This window comes from Narcine bancroftii, chromosome 13 (genome assembly GCF_036971445.1).
Source record: "Narcine bancroftii isolate sNarBan1 chromosome 13, sNarBan1.hap1, whole genome shotgun sequence".
NCBI lineage: Eukaryota > Metazoa > Chordata > Chondrichthyes > Torpediniformes > Narcinidae > Narcine > Narcine bancroftii.
The window spans coordinates 14,165,075-14,189,369 of record NC_091481.1 but is presented as its reverse complement, the minus strand read 5'-3'; the positions used below and the strand labels follow the sequence as shown (position 1 = coordinate 14,189,369).

General features: G+C 42.0%; 1 protein-coding gene and 1 long non-coding RNA gene across 11 annotated transcripts in view; one reads left to right on the top strand and one right to left on the bottom strand.

Annotated features, from left to right (window-relative positions):
* Positions 1 to 22,694, top strand: part of flncb (filamin C, gamma b (actin binding protein 280)) — a 65,353-nt gene extending 42,659 nt beyond the window's left edge. For 2 of the 7 annotated variants that reach the window (XM_069908410.1, XM_069908414.1), the window contains 21 exons: positions 370 to 559; positions 1,277 to 1,300; positions 1,871 to 2,118; positions 3,753 to 3,848; positions 5,043 to 5,142; positions 6,772 to 6,912; positions 7,368 to 7,496; positions 7,919 to 8,092; positions 8,823 to 8,984; positions 10,433 to 10,636; positions 10,922 to 11,074; positions 11,243 to 11,365; positions 13,386 to 13,625; positions 13,758 to 14,027; positions 14,247 to 14,384; positions 14,474 to 14,589; positions 15,790 to 15,922; positions 18,013 to 18,189; positions 18,579 to 18,797; positions 19,694 to 19,897; positions 21,657 to 22,694. In XM_069908410.1, the coding sequence (XP_069764511.1) occupies positions 370 to 559; positions 1,277 to 1,300; positions 1,871 to 2,118; positions 3,753 to 3,848; positions 5,043 to 5,142; positions 6,772 to 6,912; positions 7,368 to 7,496; positions 7,919 to 8,092; positions 8,823 to 8,984; positions 10,433 to 10,636; positions 10,922 to 11,074; positions 11,243 to 11,365; positions 13,386 to 13,625; positions 13,758 to 14,027; positions 14,247 to 14,384; positions 14,474 to 14,589; positions 15,790 to 15,922; positions 18,013 to 18,189; positions 18,579 to 18,797; positions 19,694 to 19,897; positions 21,657 to 21,844 (3,429 nt within the window). In that variant the 3' untranslated portion in view covers positions 21,845 to 22,694. The remainder of the gene's footprint in view (positions 1 to 369; positions 560 to 1,276; positions 1,301 to 1,870; positions 2,119 to 3,752; positions 3,849 to 5,042; positions 5,143 to 6,771; positions 6,913 to 7,367; positions 7,497 to 7,918; positions 8,093 to 8,822; positions 8,985 to 10,432; positions 10,637 to 10,921; positions 11,075 to 11,242; positions 11,366 to 13,385; positions 13,626 to 13,757; positions 14,028 to 14,246; positions 14,385 to 14,473; positions 14,590 to 15,789; positions 15,923 to 18,012; positions 18,190 to 18,578; positions 18,798 to 19,693; positions 19,898 to 21,656) is intronic. The other 5 variants (XM_069908415.1, XM_069908411.1, XM_069908416.1 and 2 more) reach the window with 3 other exon arrangements.
* LOC138748363 (uncharacterized) overlaps positions 1 to 24,295 on the bottom strand; it is a 34,753-nt gene that overhangs the window by 2,580 nt on the left and 7,878 nt on the right. Inside the window, exons 2-8 of one of the 4 annotated variants that reach the window (XR_011347973.1) lie at positions 18,898 to 19,018; positions 15,997 to 16,070; positions 14,447 to 14,761; positions 14,223 to 14,364; positions 13,318 to 13,452; positions 4,322 to 4,422; positions 506 to 590 (exon numbers count right to left, since the gene is read on the bottom strand). This is a non-coding gene — a long non-coding RNA (uncharacterized lncRNA). The remainder of the gene's footprint in view (positions 1 to 505; positions 591 to 4,321; positions 4,423 to 13,317; positions 13,453 to 14,222; positions 14,365 to 14,446; positions 14,762 to 15,996; positions 16,071 to 18,897; positions 19,019 to 24,295) is intronic. The other 3 variants (XR_011347974.1, XR_011347975.1, XR_011347976.1) reach the window with 3 other exon arrangements.

Below are 24,295 nucleotides of genomic sequence, written 5' to 3'. Positions count from 1 at the left end.
GCACTAACCTGCAAATATCAATCCCCATAGATGCCAGATACCAGGGCTTTACTGTACGTGTGTATATTTAGATGAAGCTACAACCTGTGACCTTCTGTCTATGTGCTCCAAACTTTGTTTATAGTATAATAAGTACTTGTGCCAAATATTTATTCTCAACCCTTAAACCTGTTGCTCATATATGGGTATGAAGTTCTCTCTCTTTCATTCATCCTCGAAAGTAATAAAAGAATGCTGGTATAGTTTGGCTTGCACTTTAAACTAATTTTAGGTGGCTAAGGACACTTCTTGGCCAAGTGCCATCAGCATTCATGGGTGTGAATGTAGGAAGTGAATGTAGAGCTGTTTAATATCCATTTATCCATTTAGGATCCTGAAGGCAAGCCTAAAAAGGCAAACATCCGTGATAATGGAGATGGTACCTACACAGTGTCCTATGTCCCTGATATGACTGGACACTACACCATCACTATCAAGTATGGAGGTGATGAAATCCCCTACTCACCATATCGAATCCATGCCATTCCAACTGGAGATGCCAGCAAGTGTCTGGTAACAGGTATAGCCAGTGGTTATGTCCATCTAAATGTCTGAACCAGGAGAAGTTGAAGTAAATAAATGGCGCAGTGACTCTAAACTGATTGAAAGCTACAGTGACGGTGAAAATTGAGAAAGCAAGTGACTGGATCCCTGGAAACTTTAGAAACTAGGGATTCTTAAGGGGAGATATAAGTTGGGGGTTGGTGCAGAGGTTGGAGGTCTAGTGTCTACCCCCTAGGGGTGGTGCTGTGTTTTTTTCAGTTACCTACTGTCATTATCCCCCAGGGATTCCCTTGCCAATGGGGAAAGTAGTTACTCTGTGAATGAGATTGCCACTGCTATCAGGGTCTGACTCATCTCTGGCCCTGAGACACAGGCCAAAAGCATCCATTGATTGTGGAGTTGAAGGATACAAATCCATAGGAATATCAGTTGCTAGATTGCAATGGTTTGTCTACCACTTTCTGACCAATTGGCATTTAGAATGGGAGCAGAGCTGGGGTAAAGATTGAGGGTCCAAGCCAAGGAGTAATTTTATTGCTGTGTGTGAGCAGTTTGGGAGTTCCTGGGGTTTCTGGGTGCCACCTTGTATCCCAAAAGCTTCATAAACTAATTGCACAAGAATCCAGGGATTTATTTCAACCTCTCCTGTCTGTCTTGTGTTTCTTGCTAACGTCAATTAATCTGTTGTGAGTTTATGGGTGACAGTTTCTAACCGGCTGCTCTCCCCCCACAGTGTCCATCGGCGGCCATGGACTAGGTGAGTGACCATCCTCCAAACTCTCCAGCCTCTAAACCAGGAAATTCTCCCCCCACCGCCCAACCCTAGCACCCCAGGGGATCACTTGTCAGTGATCTGAAGCAAGAGCCCTGGCTGACTTTTCCCCCCCCCCCCCCCCCCCCCATCTAACTGGAGTTCATTTATAACTGGATTTGGAACCAAGGCTAATTTTTTTTCCCCACAACCCAGGGGTCATTGTGGCCTGCTGTTGTCTTGTTTGGTGACAAGTCAAATGTAACTGGGCCTTAGAAATTTGTTTCTATTTGTCCTCCATCATTTCCATCTCTGCTGGTCCTGCCCTGCAGCCCTTCAGTGAGTATCTTCAAGTTTTTTTTTTGTGTATTGTGTTGGGAGATGGAGCTGCTCCTGGTGCCGCTGTCTATCTCAGTCTATTCTATGGGCTGCTCTAATGCTCATTGCCAACTCTGTGGGTCCTAACAGTTGATGGAATCCCACCTCACAAAAGCGACGTGTCAGTAACTTGTTATTGTGTGCAGTACTTGGGCTGAATCACACCATCCATTAACCATCATGCCAATCCATTTCCAGGGGCAGGACTTGGTCCAACCATCCAGATTGGCCAGGAAACAGTCATAACGGTGGATGCCAAGGCAGCTGGCAAAGGGAAGGTCACTTGCAAGGTCTCGACCCCTGATGGAGCTGAACTTGATGTCGATGTGGTTGAGAATCAAGATGGAACATTTGACATTTATTACACAGCACCAGAACCTGGAAAATATGTCGTTACCATTCGTTTTGGTGGGGAACTTATACCTAAAAGCCCATTCCACGTGGTGGTAAGTAATGCCGATCAACTAAATCAACATTAGATCATCATATTAGGCATAATGTGATAATTATACATAGCATAATTTGAAAAGGGGCTAGAAATAACACGTGGCTCTGCCTGTAAATCTTTTCTTGAAGAAGGCAGAACAAGTTTGGAGACCCATTAAATTCAAGAGTCCCATATTTATTATGGGTACAGGCCACAAGTATAAAAGCAAAGATAGTACACTAAACCTTTTCATGAAATAAAGTCTGGGACCCTAATGGTTGCAGTGGTCAGTCCCTAACTGCAACCATTAGGTCCAAAAGATTGGCAAGTTCTTGGAAAAGATTTGAGTCCTTGAGGATGAGGGTTATGTTGCTATATTAAAATTGGAGTAAAACTCTGAGCAAAGAAGATTGAGGGTGGGTTTGGTTGATATTTTCAAAAAAATTTGGAATATATTTGACAGAGAAAATAAGAACTGTTTCCACTGGGAGGAAGGTTGCTGATCACGAGGCAAAACTTCCAAAGAGAGAAAGAGGGAGTGTATTTCAGAGTGCTGTTATAATGTAAAATTTTATTTATTTTAAAAAATTGATGGAAACAAATTCATTAACAATTCCTGAGGGAATTGACTAGAAAGGTTGAATGGGAATAAAAATAGAAAAATGCTGGCCTATGGGAAATATCAGGAGACCTGGAGCCTTTGAATGGCTATACATAATCCTTTTTATGACTCTTGGAATTGTCATTATGTTGTCACATCTCAGTCGACAGATCCTATGGTGAAAATTTTATATTCTTGGGCTTGTGGTTCTAAAATTGAGTGTATTGCAAGCACTGTACAGCAAACCAAATGGGGGGATGGAGTCTTTTGTTGGTCTGAAAGGGATCTTGGGATTGGCTATATGTGGGCAAGAATGGGGCTGGAGCCTTGCTCAAATTTCCCTTTGTTCTGAAATCATCCCAGAGATGGAATAGTTTCTTATTATCTACCCAATCAAATCTTTTAACTTAAACACTAAAAATAATTATTCTTGAATAAATACAGCTTCCTTGCAATTAACTCCAAACCAATTTATTTTTTTCCCCAATTTGGTGTTTTTGCTCAGGGCTGCCCTGGAATGTACTGTATTTCAGTCCTTGAGAGATTATAGGAGACTTTTCCATTAGCTTTTATGGTAATTTTTAACTGCACTAGCTTGGTTATTCTGTGCCTATTCATTACCAAATCCCTTGAATTCAATCAGAATGTTAGTCTCTGAACTGTAATTTTAACACCTGGATCTCATGAATAGAATGTAGATTGTGAAACAGAATTTAAAAAAAAACGATACATGTAGGGTGAACAAAAACTGATACTCGTGGAGAGCAAGTCATTTGTGACGTGTAGCCTTTGTTCTGTTGAGAATCGTTGAATAGTAGTTTCCCTTCCTCTACAAAAAATCTCTCCAGGCCATTACCAACTGGACATCAAGAATGGAACGAGGATATCAGAAGAATGTTGGCTTCTGGAAATAGTTATTCCCCAAGCCATGTTTCCATTAGTTTATTGCATTGTGCTATACCTCTCCTTTGCCCTTTTAAAACTTTGCAGATACATGTTTTGGGCATTGTATGATGGACTTGTGTTTAACTTGTAGCTTGCTCCAATCATAGGCCTGTGATGCCATCCCCATCATTGAGGAACCCTGCGATACCCTGCAGCTTCACCAGCCCTACGTTCCTTGCCGTGCTGGCTATTCACCACATTGGGTATAAGATTCAACCACCAACTGCTCTCTTCAGCAGGATTTTTATCCTTCCTTCCTCTTCTCTACTTGTTTCTCAGTTTCCACAATGCAATTTCTCATATTTTATTCACTTTTTCCTGTTTTTGTTATTGTCAGCATTTATTTTTTGGTCTGGCTTGCACTTGTGCTCTTGATTGGTTACACTTCCTCTGCTTTGCTCATTCTTAAATCTTCCAAACTTCAACCACAGACTGGGGTACAATCTGCAGTAATCCTCAATCACTTGTTTGGTGGTTAGTTTTCTTCCTTCTATAACAAAACTCATTAGATCAAGTAAATCTCCTGGTAAATCTGTTTTCTGACCACTTGGAAAATTCTTGGTCACATTGCTGATGGAGTTTACCCACCTCGGATCTCGCATTTGATCAGGTACTTGTCAAAAATCAACATTTCAATAAACAAAAATATTAATTGTTGTACAAAAAAGGGAGATACCTTTACAACACTTTAGATCAATTTAATCCTGTGGGACGTGGTCTCCTCCATTGGTTCCTGCCTTTAAATCTTCCACCAATCTCCTCTTGGCATTCCAACCACTGCGGGAAAATAATGTACAAATTTACCAAGGCAGCCAAGTATGTTTGTTAGGCTATTTGAAGTGACCAGTAAATTTATAATCACAAGGATCAGTTTACATTCTGTGAAGGAGCACAGTTCTGACACTGAGCATTTAAACTAGGGCCCCAGAAACTAGGATGAGCAGAGGTGGGACATAAAATAAAGACCATCTGCCAGTGGTCCATTAAATCCCTGTCTGTCTCAAAGCTGCTTTTCTCCATGAGGTGGGAAAAATTATTTCCCACTGGTTGAATCTCTCAATCACATGAACACAGCTGCGGCTAGAAATTTAGCCATGTCTGGTGTTGTCCAATCCCAGAACTTTAGTTCTCCAATGCAGGAATGTTGTCTGATTCAGTACAGTTTTCTGCTTCGGCCCTCTTCTCCTGATCTGGCCCTGTTTTGAAGATGAGCCCAATCATTTTTTTGCAGATCTTCACTCTGTTGAACTAGTCGAGAAGTTAGCCCCAGATCGCAACTTTCCAACACTTATTTGCAGAACTTCCTGTTTGCTCTTTATCTTTCCTGTTGCTCTCTTACTCTTGCTTTCTCTCTTGCTCATCTTTAAACCCTATTTTTGGTTTTACTCACCCCACAGGCCACTGAAGAGTCTGCTGTCCCAGTCGATGTTATGGAACATGGTCTCCGGCCATTCAACCTGGTCATTCCCTTTACAGTCCAGAAGGGAGAAATCACAGGTCAGATGGTCTTCCTTCTGTGAAATACTTTTCCCATTGGCAATGTGATAACATAATGTTATAACACAATAGTGCACATGGCTGTGTGTTGATGCTCAATGAGGTGCAAAAACCTTGAATTCCCATAGTAGTGAGGGCACTTAAAGAGGGTAAGCCCCACTCTTCTCCCCCTCACCTTTACCTGATCCTTGTTGGAGAGGAGAAACCCAAGTCATTGCAACCTAGGTGGGTTTTGAACCAGTGAACACACTGGTATGTGGCTTGTTGGGAGAATACCATCATTCAGGTTCTGCAGGGACTTCTGTGTCCATCTAAGAGGATGGATGAGACCTTAGTTCTCATGTGTTCAGTGGAAAACTAGCATCTAGGACAGTGCAGATCTTTACTGACATGGCTCGGGTCTTGAGTGAAACTTTTACTTCTGTTCACTTGCCAAAATGGAGATTGATGCTTAATTTACTATTAAGTGCTGTCCTTTGGGAATGTAATTGTTCCCTTCTTCCAAGCTGAATGTGACTCCTGGAAGTGGAGCAGGCCACAAGCCTGCAATGCATTTAATAACCCCCCATGGTGATCTGATGGTAATTGCAATTCTGCAGTCCTACCTACATACAAAGGGAGGGTGCAATAGTTTGATCTAAAACCTGTGTATTGTCAAAACGAGGGACACTACAGCACAATGAGAGAGGAGTTGGCTAATGTTGGCTGGGAACACATACTACAAGTTGAACAGTGTAAGATTTTTTCATTGCTCAACAATATCCCATTTAAAAACAAGGACTGGAAGGATAACTAAGGAAATGAAATCAAACTAAAAGCTCAGACTTACAAAGTTACTAAGAGTCATAGAAATTGGAGGATTATCAAAATATTAAAAAGCAACAAAGTACAATTAAACAAGCAATAAAGGATAGAAGCTATATTTCCTGCTGGTTTACTTTCACAATCTAAAACAGATGGTAAAAGTGAAAGAGGGTGGCATAGGGTGGAAAAGTGAACATGAGGTCCTTTGGAAGATGAGAAGGGAAAATTAATATTGGTTCATGTGGAAACGGCTAAAGCCTTGACAACTACTTTGTGTCAAGTCTTCACTGTGGAGAATGTATCTAACATGCCAAAGAGATCTGTTACTGGATACAATGGGAGCTGAGAATGTTGATACAATTGGTATCAATAAAGCGGTAGAGCTGAGCAAACTAATGGATCTGAAGGTATACAAGTCCTCTGATCCTGATTGAATGCTTCACAGAGTACAGAAAGAAGTCTCAGAAGTTGTAGTAGAGGAGTTTGTAATAATTTACCAAAATTCTCTGGAGCAGGTCCGCAGTGAAAGATTGAAAGGCAGCAAATGTTACACTACTGTTTTTTTTTAAAAATGTAGATAGAAGATGGGTAACTACAGGTTAATTATAGCAAATTGGTCACTCAAGACTTTCTTTTCACAAACTCGTGTTGACTTTACTGTATTACAAGTTTTCAAATTGGCCTTTTCTATTTTTGATGTAATTTCAAAACTATGGTAGCTGTTAAATTAGCAGGGTTTAAGTTTCTTACTTTGGTGTTTGACTGAATTTCATTTTTTTCATGCCTCCTGCTCCTTCCCGTTCTGAAATGTTCCTCTTCTCCCAGGTGAAGTCCGGATGCCATCTGGTAAAACTGGCCGTCCAAACATAACTGACAACAAGGATGGGACTATCACGGTGAAATATGCTCCCATTGAGAAGGGTCTGCATGAGATGGACATCAAGTATGATGGCAATCACATCCCAGGTATGCAGCTGGACTTGTCACCATGTTAACTCTGGGCCTGTGAGCTGATTGCTTCCTCACATGGTCACCAGTGATTCATTACTCAGCTCAACCTTGTCCTCTTGTTATGCTGGTACTGTGATTAGGCAAAGAGGCAGTCACATTACCTGAATGATCTCAGTGATGCTGCTCCTCCAGTGACTAGCACTCCATTTCTGATCTCTACAATTGAGTCAAAGATCTGACTGCCTCTCCATCCTGATGAGTGGTGGTGTGGGTAGTTATGTTGTGTTGGTCCCCGATACCAATACCCAGGATGAAGAATAACTCGTGTGCATTCCAGCGCACTGACTAGACATTATTACTACCCTTAATGCCAAGGGAGGTACTGATCAAAACACACAAGACTCATGTTGACTGCGGCATCCTTGAGAAAGAATTACTTTGACTGACTTTTTTCACCCTCTCTGCTACAGGTAGCCCATTGCAATTCTATGTGGATGCTATCAATAGTAGACACGTTACTGCATTTGGACCTGGTCTGAGCCATGGGATGGTGAATAAACCTGCAACATTCACCATTGTCACTAAAGATGCAGGGGAAGGTATGCGTGAACCATCACTGAACTGGAAGTCGTAATGGGGATGACTAACACTACCCCTGCACTGAGTCTGAGGAGCATGGGGTGGGGGGAGGAAAGACCTGCAGAACTGGGAAAAAGGATTGAGCAAGGAAGAAGTGTGGGATTATAAACAAAGTGCTGGAAAATTCAGCAGGTCCTCTGCGGTTAATGTTTTGAGTCTGAAGCATCATCTCAAAAATATAGGTGTGGACTATAAAGTGAAGAAATTTATAATCGGAAAATACAAAGTTCTGTGACTGGTGTGTGGAAGAGAAAAGATGTTGGGTGGGGGGGTCATAAAAGCATCTAATAAATGCGAAGGATAACGTAATGGAAGAGTGGGAGTTGTGTTTTCAGCCTAGTGGAATGGCAAATAGTTATACCATTGTCTTATCTCTCTGAAGGTGGATTGTCCCTTGCTGTGGAAGGTCCCTCCAAAGCAGAAATCACATGTAAAGACAACAAGGATGGGACCTGTACAGTGTCATATCTGCCCACTGCCCCTGGAGATTACAACATTATTGTTCGATTCGACGACAAGCACATTGCAGGGAGTCCCTTCACAGCCAAGATCACTGGTAATTTTGAATTCTTGCCATTCATTATCTTTTTTTCTTTTTGAACTACCTGATGTAACTGGAAAATTGGTTCTCTTGGTGAGATTCTATTCAAAAACATGGTAGGAGTTAGCAGGTACTGGAGATTGTAACTCTGGCTCTTTTAGTCTATTCAGAACTTTATCATTCATCAGAGAATGAAGCCAGTTCCATCCAGAAAAAAAGGGTTAGTCCTAGTGTGGGTGATATTGGCAGGAAGAGCCAGCACTGAAAGCTTTTTGTAGGAGGTCATGCAGGTTTTTGAGGTGGGCCAGGTCGAGAGGAGTGATGTGTATTTTGAAAAATTCTCTCTGTATTGCACGTCGTTTACATTTGTTAACTGTTTACAGTTCCTTAATTTACATGTGTACAGTTTTTTTGCACTACAAATAAGTGGTAATTCTGCCTGGCTCGCAGGAAAAAACCTCAGGGTTGTATGGGATGTCATGTATATACTCTGACAATAAATCAGAAATGTGAAGTCAATGCTGTATTTATTGACCTTGGGCTGTATCTCTAAACCTGCTACAGGGAGGAATTAACAATCCATGTATTGTGTGTGAGGATGCCAAGGATGGGCCACTGGCTCCATTGGAGTCCTTGTCTTCCATCCAGTCCAATAGCCACTTGGGTTGATGATTGAAGGAGAATGGTGCTGGGAATGAAGAGTCTTTGTAAGAAGCAAATGTACTGATGAAACCACTTTGTGCAGGTGATGACTCTATGAGAACCTCGCAACTTAACGTTGGCACATCGACTGAAGTTTCGCTGAAGATTACAGAGACAGATCTCAGTCTACTCAACGCCAGCATTAAAGCCCCATCGGGTAATGAGGAGCCATGCTTGCTGAAGAGGCTGCCCAATAGGCACATTGGTAAGATCCAGATGCATGATAGATCAGCTGGAGCCTAATTGGGCAACTGGGTAGGTTGACTAAACACTGGATCACTAAAGGGTGGAGCTTGTTTAATAAAATGAAAAATGTTGGGTGCTACATATTTTGAAGGATACTTTGGATATTTAGCATAGTTAAAATAGTACAGGGCGCTTAAGATTACTTATGGGGCACGCATGTAAAACAAATCAAATTTTCTGGACCATTGATACCACTTTTGAGAGGCTGAAATTCATACTAGAATCCAAAATACCATACAAGAAATTCAAATGATATTGAAATGAATAAAGAACAAAAACACAATGAATTAAAGTAATTACACTGAGTCTGCACATCAAAGTGTGCCCTACCAAGTAACAAAAACACTACAGTCTGCAAACTCTGTGATTGAAGTGAAAACATAAAAGGTTGGGGTAAAAAGGAAGTTCAAAGGAGGAGATAGGGGTTTAGGGAGGAGGTGTGAGAGGAAAGGGAAGAGCAAGGAGGGGTGGTGGGGATGAGTCTGGGATTCAGCAGCAGTGTAGAGGCTGATGTTGGTGCAGGAACTGGCGAGGGTTGGTGTGAACACTGGTATGGAGGGGTGGGGGAAGGTCAGGACCGTGTAAAGTATCTCGGTCGTTGGGAGCTCTGGTCTATGGGTGGCCTGGACTGGGTCCAAAATTTGCATCAAAGGCATCAGGATCTCCGGCCTGCAAGTGGCTGGAGCCAAGGTGAGAGACTTTTACATGAGATGTGAAAATTTCAGAATTTTTGGCTATAGGGTGGTGACTTTTACACAAGTATATACAATAATTTTTTTAATGATGATTAGAAGGTTTTGTAGCTTTCATTTACCTGTTTCCTCCCAGAGTAAAGGGGGTGCAAATTTAAAATTAGGAGTGAGATTAGGGAGTATTTTTCCATGCTGTGGCATTCAGGAGTCTTCCTCAAAAGGCTGAACACTGGGAATTAATTAGAACTTTCAAGTTTGAGATCTAGGATTTTTGGATAATGATTTCAAGATTATGAAATGAAACAGGATATCAATCCTTGGATATCAATGGGTGGAGTGTTAATCTTGGATCTGAATGACTGCCTTTCATTTCTTTTGTTCCAAATATCACATGATGGATACTATTTCTTGTTGGTTTGAGAAGCTGAAGAATTTTATTACAGTAATTAAGTTGAAGCAGGATGGACAGAAATGGACTCTTTCCAACTGGAGAAGTTCCAATGTCAGATTTCAGATCAGGTGGGAAAAACAAAACTGAGACTATGAAATCACTTAAAGCAGTCTTCCCAGTGGGTTAACTGGTTGTTGAGAAGCCTCTGGGTGTTACACAGAGCAGTTGCTGGCTGTAGCAGATCAGATGTTCTGTCCATGGGTATTTCTTGGCTTGCTCCATTTTTAAATGGTTTCATCTGCACTTTTTTTCCCCATTCCACAGGTATTTCATTTACCCCAAAGGAAGTGGGAGAGCATGTGGTGAGTGTGAAGAAAAATAACCGTCACGTCACAAACAGCCCCTTCAAGATCATGGTGGGGGCCTCTGAGATTGGCGATGCCTCCAAAGTAAAGGTTTCTGGGAAAGGCCTAGTAGAGGGCCGAACATTTGAGGTGTCAGAGTTCATCGTGGACACAAGGGGTGCAGGTAAGGGTTGGTCCCATTTGAGGATTGTTTCAATAGTGACTTGGTGCTTCAGCTGGCCGATTTTCATTCAGAAGCTGTACCTGCTGCAGGCAAATTGTTCTGTGTGTGAATTGTCTTTTGAGGCAATCTAAATAATAGAATTTAGATATGTAGCGATGGGTAGTTATGTTTGGCATGAATAACTGACACTAAATGGCTGATGGGAACATTTTTAAATTTTTAAAACTGAGCAAGAAATGGTATTTAACTTGCTGTTTTTTGAACTGTTTTGCACCAATCTTTCAGGTTATGGAGGACTTGGTCTTTCCATTGAAGGTCCCAGCAAAGTTGACATCAATTGTGAAGATCAGGAGGATGGAACTTGCAAAGTGACCTACTGCCCAACTGAGCCAGGCAACTACATTATCAATATTAAGTTTGCTGACCGCCACGTGCCAGGTAAGACACCAACAAAATGAGGGATCCACCTTACCAGGCCAAGACAATGATTTTAACAATGTTAGATTGCATCAGGGGCTCTCATTGTGACCTGATTTGCAGGTAGTAGCTTCACGACTTGCCAAGTTGAATTTAGTTTACTACAAATAATCACGTGATTTGTTTCAGGAAGTCCTTTCACAGTGAAGATGACTGGTGAAGGGAGAATCAGGGAGAGTATCACCAGGAGACGCCAGGCCCCATCCATTGCAACTGTGGGTAGCACCTGTGACCTGAATCTAAAGATTCCAGGTATGTACTGCCTTTGGGTTGAGGATAAGTATTTTATTGTGGAGCAGAATAAATGTTGGCTGGTCATTTTTCTTGACCAACCTCAATCCATGCCATTCACTCTTTTGGAAAAGAGTGTTCCTCACAAACCAAAATCCTTGAGGGTGTGCAAGGCCATGGATGAAGGTGGGAAGTGCTGTTAGCTCTGACAGGCAATCCCAGCATTCGGACAAGTTGACTTGGGGGATTATCTCCCGGTGAGAGGTGATTTCTCACAGCATTCATTTTTAGCTTTGGGGATTGTTGTTGTTAAAATTTGTAGGAAACGAAGGTAACTGGGACTGGGGGGTCCTTGGCATCTGCAAGGAAAATTACTTTCAAAAAAAGGCTTTTGGTAACATTGGGCAAGTTGGTCAGATCCTAAAGATCTCCCATGAAGGTGTCATGCCTTTGGTTCAGAAAGACCTGGACAATGTGTTTTGTGGAGAGAAACTTGTCTTCAACAATAATGTGACCCATTATCCTTGGCATTCAAGGGTATTACCTTTTCTGAAACAACATTGTGAGTTCACAATCCAGGATGTTGATGTTTTGGAGATGAATGAAAAGTAAAATGGAAGTTAGTAATTTGGCCTCTCTCATCTGTGACTCAGCGAAATCTTCTCCTCAATGACATGTTTCTGCCCATTCCCCTTTGCACCAAGGACCAGAGAACACTATTTCGTCAGGTTGTACTTGTACAATCAGATGCCAATAAACTTGACTTGAATCCCTTGCTGGTTCCATTATCCAGAAATCAATTGGATTGAACTATGAATCCATGTTTACCACCCTCTGCTTATATTGGACAATATATATATATTTTTTTATATATAAAGAGTTTGCTTCCTGAAAAAAAAAAATTGATTATAATAAGACAACTTCTAGCTGAACTCAAAGATAATTTCCAATTTGATGAATCCCACAAGTTTGAGAAACATTAAATTAACTTTTTTTGAAATTAGTACGTTTAATCACATAATAATGCTGAGACATTGCATTGGTTCAACCGACCTAAAAATGTTTTGCCCTGATTTTCATTTATACTCAGCATCTGATTCCTCTTGAGTCAGTGTCCAACAATAGTCAACCAGCACTGATGGATTCCATTTGCCCTGACACTGGTTTTCCATGGTCGTAATGTCCTGGCAAAACCTTTCACCATGTTCCTCACCAAGATCAGTACGGAAGATGCCCAAGTGCGAATGCAGAATTTTCAATGACATGTTGCACTTAATGGTTTTGGATGCTTGAAGCATGTTAAAATATGACAGGAAATCACAAAAATAGGTTATCTAAAAACAGGATGTGATAGGAAAATTTTAAAGTGCTTTTCGTGATCAGCAGCCAAAAATCCATAGTCCACCGTTATCAGGAATCTATCCACATCTGCCTAAAATGTTAAAAAACTAAGCTTTCCATAATCCTTTCTGAGATCCATTTCTTAAATCTCTATCCTCAAAACACATTATTGCGTGGATCGTAAATGTGCAACCCTTATTCTAAAATGGTCATTCTGAAAGAAGAAACATCCTTGCTGCATTTTGCCTGTAAAATCTCTCTGGATTATATCTGTCTCAGTCACACTGTCTCTCATTCTCCCGAACTCCAGTGGATAAAAGTCTGAGGAATGTCAGATGAGCTAGACAAGTAGATATCAGTCCAGGTAACCCAGTCCAGAAACTAGGCTGGTAAATCTGAACTGCTAGTTCATTTTCATCCTTCCTTAAATAAGGAAAGTAATACCAGAAAGTACTTGCAGATTTTGTATCTTGATATTGACAAATAACTGAAGAATAACCTCTATTTTTGTGCTCTATTCCCCTCTCAATAAATAATAATGTTACTTTCTTGATAAATTTTTTTGTGAACCAGACTGATCCATCTCCGACAGATTGCAGGAGTCTCTGCATTTAGATTTCTCACATACCCACCTTTCGCTCCTTGATTTGTTCTCCTTTCATTTTTTCCCCTTCTTTACTTCCTGCTTTTGTTTCTTTAGGAAACTGGTTCCAGATGGTATCTGCACAGGAGCGCCTGACCAGGACCTTTACGCGCAGTAGCCACACCTACACACGCACAGAACGGACGGAAATCAGTAAAACACGCGGTGGGGAAACTAAGAGAGAAGTCCGAGTGGAGGAATCCACACAAGTTGGAGGGGATCCTTTCCACAATGTGTTTGGAGAGTTCATGGGTCGTGAAAGCCTGGGTTCCTTTACCAATATACCACGGGCTGAAGGTGTGCATCTGACAGTATTTTGAATAAGGGAGGAAACAATAGTTGAAGAGAAAGTGATGATCTGATTTATTTATGGGTGCTTTTGCCATATGATTGGGGAAAAAAAAACTTCTAACTTTTTATTCTTTGTAGTGGAAGTTGGGGCAACTGAGATGACAGCACAGGTCACCAGCCCATCAGGGAAGATGGATGATGCAGAAATTATTGAGGGAGATGACAGCACTTACAGCGTGCGGTTTATACCACAAGAGATGGGCTCTCATACTGTCAACGTCAAGTATCGAGGTCAACATGTTCCTGGCAGCCCCTTCCAGTTCACAGTGGGACCACTTGGTGAAGGAGGCTCCCACAAAGTTCGAGCTGGGGGTTCTGGTTTGGAGCGTGGTGTTGCTGCAGTGCCAGGTGAGCTTCATAAGTAATGAAGCGGTGAATGTGTAGAGACGAGATGCAGTTTTTGGGAAGGATAGGAAATGGGACTATTCTTGGTGGGGGAGGGGGTGGGAAGGAGAAAGACTAACCACAGGAAAGACCGAATGGAGGTAAATTTGGTGAAAAGGTGGGGTGTATATTGTGCCTATTCTTCCAGTAGTCACTCACTGCTTTGCTTTCTCCTATTTTAAGCTGAATTCAGTATCTGGACCCGTGAGGCTGGAGCTGGTGGTCTCTCCATTGCAGTGGAAGGTCCAAGCAAAGCAGAGATCTCATTTGAAGATCGCAAGGATGGTTCATGTGGGGTTTCCTACATTGTACAGGAACCTGGTCAGTAAATTTGACAGAATCATTGACTTGCTTTCTATATTTCCTTCAGGGTCCACACTTACCTTGTTGAGCCTATCTTCTTTTTCCAGGTGACTATGAGGTGTCCATCAAGTTCAATGATGAACACATCCCAGATTCTCCGTTTATTGTTCCGATTGCTTCTCCCTCGGATGCTGCTCGCAGACTCACTGTTACCAGTCTTCAGGTGGGCACAGACAACAACTCCGTGTGGCTGACCTTCAGTCTGTGGTGGGGTCTGGATTCGGTGGATTATAGAGGATAACAGGCTGCTGGCCCAGGGCATTGAACGCTGCTGAAAGAGGTTTCTAGACTAGGAGGCAGCAGTAGCTGAGAGGAGCTGGTGTTGCTTCTTGCACCTTTGATAGAATAGATAGTGTGGGATTCGAACCACATCGCCCTATCTTTAAGGAGTTTGTGGGTTTTCCCTGAGGGCTCCAGTTTCCTCCCACCCTTCAAAATGTACCAGGGATATAGGTTAATTTGCGCAGCACGCACTCATGGGCCGAAAGGGCCTGTTACTGTGCTGCATGTCTACATTTAAAATTTTAAGAACATTATAGCACAGTAGAACCCTTTGGCCCATGAGGTTGTGCTAACCCATGTATTACCTCATAACCCTTTTTTCATTTATCCATGTGCCTGTGTCTAAAATGCCTCTATTATTCCAGCCTCTTCAACCATCCCTGGCTATAAATCCAGGCACCCAACCCTCTGTGTTTATATATAAAATAAAATCCTGATATCTCCCTAAATATTCCTCCCTTCACCTTGTACAGATGTCATCTGGTGTTTGCTATTCCCACCCTGGGGAAAAAGGTGCTGACTGACTATCTATGTCTCTCATAATCATTAAGTCACCTTCTGGGCTGAGTTGGCACCAAACATTGTGTGTTGGTTCATTAGACTGAGTTTTGCAGATGTTCAACAACTGTTGATGCTGGGCCTTCGAGGTGCCTGAGAGAGAATGGCAGAACCTTACTCTGCCCTGAGAGAAACCAGAATGGCTAGTGTCTCTTTTTTTAAAAGAAAAGCACTTGAAAATGGGAGTTGGCCACCTGGCCCTCAAACCTGCCTTGATTCAGCAAATAGAGCTGCTGCCTCAATGCCACTGCCCACAGGAGATGAAATTCCTACACCCCTCCATTTTAAATTACACCTCCTTGTAATGTTCCTTTCAGGATTCTTTTGCTAGCTGAAACATTGAGTTAAAACCTGCCCTTGGAGTGATTGTTGGGACTCTGTTGAGGGAGTTTTGCTCTAAATAACATGTGCTACCTTTACTTTGGCATTCTTGTCGGGATAAGAGCAGAAGAGGTACTAACTGCTGAGCTTTGAGCAAATAGATGTGGAACACTCAGATTTCATTAATTTAATTGGTGTCCAGGAATCAGGATTAAAGGTCAACCAACAAGCCTCATTTGCGGTTCAGCTGAATGGAGCAAGAGGAGTGATTGATGCAAAAGTTCGGACCCCATCTGGGGTTGTGGAGGAATGCTACATGTCTGAGCTGGATAGTGGTGAGTGACTGGGGTGTGGGGAATGTTGGTGAGAGATCTGGGGTGGTTGGAGAGTCTCTTGTGGTTTTGTTCACCTTATCTCCTTTGTCAGCTGCACTATTCCCCTTCTGTTGGTCATTCACTGGTTCTTCCTTTGCCCTGTGACCAGCTACACAATAGTTAACACAGAAGAGCAATTATAAATAGCAATTATTTTAATCCTCTGATTTCACAGTGGTGATTCAAATCCAATCATATGATTACTTTTTGCAGATCTCCAAAGGGGAGGGAGGTACAGTCAATCTGTGCCAGCCTTTTAGGAGTAAGGGGTGAGGCAGGGCAGGAGGGACTAGATTCCACTCTGTTGGAACAGTGATGTGGCTGTGGGGTGTTATTGATCTGACCCAGAATAAGCAATTATTCCCACACCATGTGTGATGGCCTCTCACAGCAGCTGCCTGGGGCTTAAGTTGTAACACGAGATCCAGACCTCTGCAGCCTCTCGTAACTCAACATTCCAGAAGGACAGCACAAGGTCATTTAACTTGTGTGGAGCCTCCTCCTCCAGCATTTCTGAGGCTTTGTTTTGCAGTTTGATTGTTACAAGATCTTCTAATTGTACCTCCAGTAATCCCATCTTCTCTCTCCCTCTTTGCTATCTCTTTTGTTCTGATCCTAGCAGTACATACTGATTACTGCACTTAGAGTGCCACCTATTGGTAGTGGGAAGATCTTCAGACTGTGACAGCAACTGCAGTCGAAATAAGTCCTTTTATAGGGAGAAAGGCAAATGTAAAGACAAATTCTCTACCTTTACATCATTGCACTTATTTCCATAAAAGGTCTGAAGGCAGATGGACTCCATATGCTCCAGCTTCCATCCACTTAGAGGGTACATTTAAAGATGAGTGGAGTTGCTCCACCTCCATAAAAGGAATGCGCCTGAAAGCAGCTGCAAAGGAGAGGGCTGATGATGTCAGCCTGCGACCTCAGTGCGATTTTTAAAGTGAAAACACACAATGATGGACCCATCTGCAAACTTGGCACTCTCACTTTCCAATGGGTATGTTTGACGTCACGGTGGCGCTACTGCACCACTCGCCCTGCCTACCTCAGCTCTGCAAGCTGGCTTCCAACTCTGCTCTTCACAAAGGCAACGCAGAATCTGCATAAGTTGTCACTTGAGCCAGCTTTCATGTGGGTTTCACCATAAAAGGCCTAATGTTAGACATTGAATACTGTTAAGTGCGAAATATCTGCTTTATTACAGAGAAGACCACCCAATCTTTCAAGGAACTCTAGAGAGCATGTTAGTGTTGCTGGCAACTCAAGGTGACTAAAGTGGAGTTGTATTTGTCTCCCAGGATGAGCTTCATATTTTTGTCAACAATACATGTCTAACAAATCTAATTCTGCTCTACAGTTGCACAGCTGCTACTGATGCCTTTGTAATGAGTACAAAACTAACTTTTTCCAAGAATCACAGATCATCCAGCAAGTTGTGGAATGTGAACTGGTTTCCATAATTGCCACAATAGATGTGACTTTTATTTCCTGTTAATGAATCAGTCAACCTGATGTCATTTAAATGGCAGGCATCACCTCGAGCTTGGTTAAACCTTCTCATTTTCAAATCCCCTCTAGCGTGGGCTTCTTGCTAACTCCTGTAATCTTCACAAGCCCTTTAAACAGCAAATATAATCAGAATACTAGTATTCTGATTAAAAATGTTCAGAGTTTAAGAAACAGTTTGAGTGAGATGAGATATTAGAGCCTCTGGGGAGTGAGCAGGAGAATGGCATTGTGATGTCTAGGATATTATTAAGTTTAAGGAGTGAAGAGGCTACCTGCCCAACTCTCTCATATAGTTGGGAGCTGGGTGAACTGTACCTTTTAAAATATTTCTCCCCCTGCCTCCCTCCCCTGCAACAAAGTCCTGGGCAGTCCAGAGGTAAATTAACAGAACCAAACAGTGGTGCAAGTGGCTGTGAAATTGCAAAAACACATACTGTACTGTTTTATCACAATTCTTCGGGGCAGGAGGGCAGGTTTAACTATGATGATGTACTTTGGGGATAATGCCAGAATTTTCAGAATGTTTCTTTTCACAGATAACTTTGCAATCCGCTTCATACCACGTGAAAATGGCGTCCATTCCATTGATGTCAAGTTCAACTCCTGTCATATCCCAGGCAGCCCTTTCAGGATTAGAGTAGGAGAGCCAGGGCAGACTGGGGATCCCGGCTTGGTTTCTGCCTATGGCCCAGGACTGGAAGGAGGTGTTACAGGTATAATAACTCTGTGCACTTGACTTGTAATCTACAGTCGTAACATCAATCATGGATAGGTGGTAGGAGACAAACTGAAGTATAATTGGGCAGGAGTAGGCTGTTTGTATAAAATACAACACATATGGAATATAAACTAAATATTGGAGATGCGTACCAAATCAAGCCATATAACGAGGAAAAAGAAATGAGCAAGCCTAAAATTGTGGTACAGTGGGGTTTTGTAGACAGATCAATGGAGACCTAGTGGGACTTGCTGATGGGAAATATAATCACAGGGTCTACGTATAGTCTAGCAGATGCAGGTTGTTTTGGGGGCTTTGTTCCAGCTATTTTGAACTTCAAATGCTGTAGACAATGGTTTTATGATTACAATTTTTTTTGTGCAGGAGTGCCTTCAGAGTTTATTGTCAATACATGTAATGCTGGGGCAGGAGCTCTTTCTGTCACCATTGATGGGCCTTCCAAAGTGAAAATGGACTGCCAAGACGGTCCCGAGGGTTATAAGGTAACCTACACACCAATGGCTCCTGGTAATTACCTGATCTCCATCAAATACGGTGGACCTCAGCATATTGTTGGCAGTCCATTCAAGGCTAAAGTCACAGGTGAGCACAAGTTCAATGCATCATAAAAATTTATACCATGAAAAGACTGCATATAATGTTTATAAACTGGAATACAAATAATGGAACTGCCTAGGCTTACCCCATATGCCAGCTCTTGATCCATAGCCCAGAAGGTGCCAACACTGGTGCTCATCTTAGCTGCTTTTCATTGCAGTGTTTCTTCAGTCATCCAATCAGCAGACTTCTAGGCACCCACCATTCTGAGAAGAAAGGGATTTCCCCAACAACGTCTTAAATCTTTGTCTCCAGTAATTCATCTCTAAACTAATCAGATTCCCAGACCCTTGGTCTTGCTGCACATTTACATTTGCACTTTGTAGAGCGCGTCAAAAGAACCAAAGACTTGTTGATCCAAACCAAGGCTTTTATTCACTAAAAGACTGGAGTGTATCACAAGTAGGTCGACCAGTCCAGAATGACCTGGTCTGGCTAGGAGCAACCCTTTAAGACCTGCCAGTAGGTGGCAAGGCTTTTATTAACTAAAAGACTGGAGCATATCACAAGTAAATCAACCAGTCCAGAATGACCTGGTCTGGCTAGGAGCAATCCTTTAAGACCTGCCAGTAGGTGTGGCTACACTCTCAGCCAATCAGTCATCCTACACGACCATCTGTACATATACACATTAGTGATAGAATCTGTACGATCACACATTTGTGCTGCATTTAGCAGCCTTGTATTCTGGAAATATCTCTGGGTTAATGCTTACACAAATCTGGGACCTAATCCTGACTCTGCATCATTGAGAATGGGCTCATTTAAAGGGCATCTTCTGGCATTTAGTATGGAAATGGATAAGGCTTGGATTTGAACCTATAGCTGGAGCTGTAAGTTCAGGCCTGTGCTGCAGGACTAACTTGTGTTTCCTTTTCCAGGAGTCCGACTATCTGGGGGACATAGTTTACATGAAACATCAACCGTCCTAGTTGAAACTGTTATGAAGTCGTCCACAGTTGCTGGGTATGGAGCCATGCCCAAGTTTGCATCTGATGCTAGCAAAGTGGTGTCTCGAGGTCCTGGCCTGTCCAAAGCTTTCATTGGGCAGAAGAACAACTTCACTGTGGATTGCAGCAAAGCAGGTGGGTAGCTGGGGTCAGGTGGAGGTTGTGGTGGGATGGTGGAAGGTTGCTGTGGCAAGTGGGGGGCATGGGTGAAGGAAAATTCAGTCACGAGTACAACTGTGCTTTAATTATGTTGGGGAAGAGAAATGATTACCTCACTACAGTTCAGTGAACCTAATATCTCTGGTTCGTAAGTTACTCAACCATAATCTGACAGAGAAGATGTATGCACTTGGATGAACAAGGCTGATTAGGGATGGTTGACAGTTTTGTAAGTGGGAGATCAAATCTCATAAATTAGTTATTTTAAAGATATGACCAAAGAGGTTAAATGCCTTACTGAAATCCATACATTCAAAGTTCCACCTGGCAGGCTGCTCTGCAAGGTTAGATTGCATGGAATCCAAGGAGAGATGGCAGAATGGACAGAAAATTGGCATCATGGAATAAATTAGAGCGTAATGGTGGAAGATTGTTTTTGGGACTATAGGCCTATGATTAATGGTGTGCCACTAATTCAGTCCTGGGCTCATTGTTTATATCATTGATTTAGATGAAAACATGCATGGCATTATTAGGAAATTTGCAGATCACACTCGTGCCTGGTATTGTAGATCAGGAAGACTTGCCAAAGATAACAGCAAGATCTTGATTGGTAAGGCAGAGGAATAGATGTAATTTAATACAAAGATGTGGTACGTTGCCCTTTGGTAGGTCTAATAGGACTTACACAGTGAATGGTTGGGATCTGAACAGTGTTGTTGAGTAGAGGGATTTGGGAGTACATTGGAAAATGGGGGTAGATGGATTTTTTTTTAACCCTTTGGCTTTCATCATTCAGAGTATGGATGTTGGGAGGTTGTCTTTTAGTTGTACGAGACAATGATGAGGCATCATTTGGAGAACTGTGTTCAATTGTAGTCACTCTGCTACAGGAAAGGTGTTGTCAAGCTGGAGAGATTTACAAAGATGTTGCCAGGACTTGGGAGGTGGGCTGAGCTATTGGATAGGTCTTGTTCATTGGAGGGCAGGATGTTGAAGGGTGATCTCGCAGATGTATAAAACCATGAGGAATAGATTAAGCAAATGCAGAGAAGTTTTCGCCTAGAGTAGGGGAATGATATTTAACAGGAACCTTAAGAATAACATTTTTTTAGAAACCGGGTGGTGGGTGTATGGAACTGGCTGCTGGAGGAGGTAGGTGCTATTGCAATTCAGGGATACCCTGTATAACTTAGTTAATATGTTCCAAGCAAGTTCAGTGTTATGGAAAACTGCACATTTCAAAGCATTGTTACAATGTAATATGTTCCAATCCTATAAAAGGGAATGTATAAAACTGATCTTAGCAATAAGTGAACATCATTTATTTAAAAAAATATTTGTGTAATATAGATTTGTATCAAATCACTCACATGACATTTCCACCACTGCAAGATAGGCCCCAGGGAGCCTGATCACAGCAGGGACACCAATAATTTTCAACACAACCACTCTCCATTCCACAGCTCAGCACCTATATTTCAAATATTTTAAACTAGTTTAAGTAGCAACAACAATAAAACAATACAGGGTATACCTGTATTTAAGAAAAATTTGGAGAGCGACATGGATTGGATAGGTTCAGAAGGATATAGGTCAAATGCAGGCAGGTGGGACGTATTGGTCAGTGAAGGCCTATTTCCTGTACGACTCTGATTCATTATTGGCTTGTGTGGTGCCATAATTTCCAGTGACCCATTTGCTCTGAGAAGTAACGCATTCTCGTCTATTCCAGGAACCAACATGTTGATGGTAGGAGTGCATGGTCCAAAGACTCCCTGTGAGGAGGTTTACGTGAAGCACATGGGCAACAGGATTTATAACGTCACATACACTGTGAAGGAGAAGGGCGACTACATTTTGATCGTGAAGTGGGGAGATGAGTGTGTGCCTGGCAGCCCTTTCCATGCTACTGTCCCCTGAATGACTGATCACCTTATGAAACCTTTGTTGCATCTCAGAGGATAATGAACTGTTACAGTTTTATATATAAAAAAAAACAAAAAGTTAACTTGAAAACCAAAGTCCAGCCTGCACCTGGATGGGTTTTTTTTCAGGGGGGGGGGGGAATGGAGGGGAGGAGTATTCTCTGGGTAATCACTCCAGACAATGATTTTAGAAGCTTTGACTTTAACTAAAAAATGGCAATTCTTCCTCAGTTAAAACTCTCTCTAATTCTACCATAGAAATATTTTTTTTTCCTTTGAAGGAGTCTGTTATGGCTGCAGGCCAGACTAACTGCTGAAGCCTGAGGGCAAAATCTTCCCATCAATCTTTGCTCATCCTAAAGCATGATTATACACAGCCTCCAATTTTCTTAAAGGATATTGTCAGCTCCTTGGGTGATTTGCCCCAGTACAGTTGGGAAGGGTCAAGGATGGGAATGGGTTACCATGTAGTCCCAATAAATCTAGTTGGTTTATTTCATCAACCATTCTGTTTCTGTCTGTTCATAATTTTCCAACTATCCCCTGTCCTCTTCACCATATGATCAGTCCTCCAACTTTTCCGTCCACTTGTTATGCCCACCAGATACTGCACTGACAGTTTGGAGCAAGATGATAGGTGCTTTGACTGCTGTGATCGTGGAAATGAACTAGACCACGTGGGGGTGACAGCACAAGACGGGCTGGATGTGCCTTCAGATGTGGATAGCAGTGCTTGGAGTTGTCACCCAAGTCTGCTAGAGACCTGTTTGTAAGAAAATGATGAGCCCTTGTGTTTGGTACATTAACCTGTGTCTGGTAAAAATAAAATATACCTACTAACTCGCCATTGTAGCTTTGCTTCTTATTGTAAATAACTGTCAATCTCTTGTACACTTCAATTATTTGGAATTGCACAGGGCATCCAGGAAGATTTTGGGACTGAGAATAGTCGACAGATCCATGGCACTTATAAATGATTTTATATACTTCTATCACAGCCTCCCTTAGGTTCCTTTGCTCCAGGGAAAACAAACCAAGTCTATCCACTCTAGGCACCATCCTGGTCTCACTCCCATTTGCACACTTTCTAGTGCAATCACATTCTGTGTGGTTGCCATTCCCACACCATGCAAAACACCAGTTAAGCCATATATTGAGTAAAGTTCTAACCTAACCTTCTAAATCTTATTTTATGCCCCAATTTAAGGCAAAGAAGCCCAATGCCACTATCACTGTATCTGTCTCAATGATCACTTTCAGAGAACTATGGGCTTGAACTGCAAGGTCTTGATTCACCATTCCTTAATTGCCTGCCAGTAGCTGTGTGACTTATCCCCATTTGCATTCCTAAAATATATTATCTTGCACTTGGGATTAAATTCAAATGCTCTGCACAGTTTTTCCATATGATCTGTTGTATCCTTGGATAACCACCTGTTATCCATAGAATGTCTTTTGCAAACTTGATCATATCGCCTACATTTCTATCTAAATTGTTAATAGATCACAAAAGTCCCAGCATCAAACACTGTGGTACATCCATGGTCAGACTTCTAGTAAGAAAAACTTCATTTTTTTTGCATCCTATCAATGTGCCAATTTTCAATTCAATTAGCTGGCACACCTTGGAGTACACTTACTTTAACCTTTCAGAATAGCTTACTGTGTGGAACCTTGTCAATTCTATAAAGTTCACAAAGACACTATGCACCACCCTGTCATCTGATCAGTTCTCCCCCTATCCATGTCCACCTCGGGCTGTTGGCCTGCACTCCTCCCACCACCTTTTTATTCAGGCATCTGAAAATGTTGGACACTGCAGGAAATGCTGCATTTATCCAGCACTTTTATGTATTAACTCTCTACCTCCAAGGTCTCAATCTTATCACTTAAAAAAAATCAAATTGTTGAGACTGTATTTCCCCAGCATTAATTCATGATTATCCACATCAGTTCCTGCATTTCCAAATATACACAAATATCCTTAGAATTTTCCCCAATTCACGACCACAGACAGAAGGCACAAGAGCTTGTAGTTACTTGGCTTATTCCTACTCCATTTAGAAAAGGAATATTAGTTCTTTATCTTCTTTATCTCCCCAGCATCTCATGATGATTCAAAAATCAAAGTCCACAACACTCTCCTTTGTTTCCCTGAGGATTTAAAGAACCCTTGTGTATTGTATAGGAAGTAGGAACAAGAGTAGGCCAAAAATGGCCCATCGAGCCTGCTCCACCATTCAATACGATCATGGCTGATCTAATTTATGACCTAACTCCACCTACCTATCTTCTCCCCATATCCCCTAATTCCTCTATCATGTAAAAATTTATCTAACCGAATTTTAAATATGTTTAATGAGGCAGCCTCAACCACTTCCCTGGTTAGAGAATTACAAACATTCACTACTCTCTGGGAAAATCTATTTTTCCTCATCTCTATCCT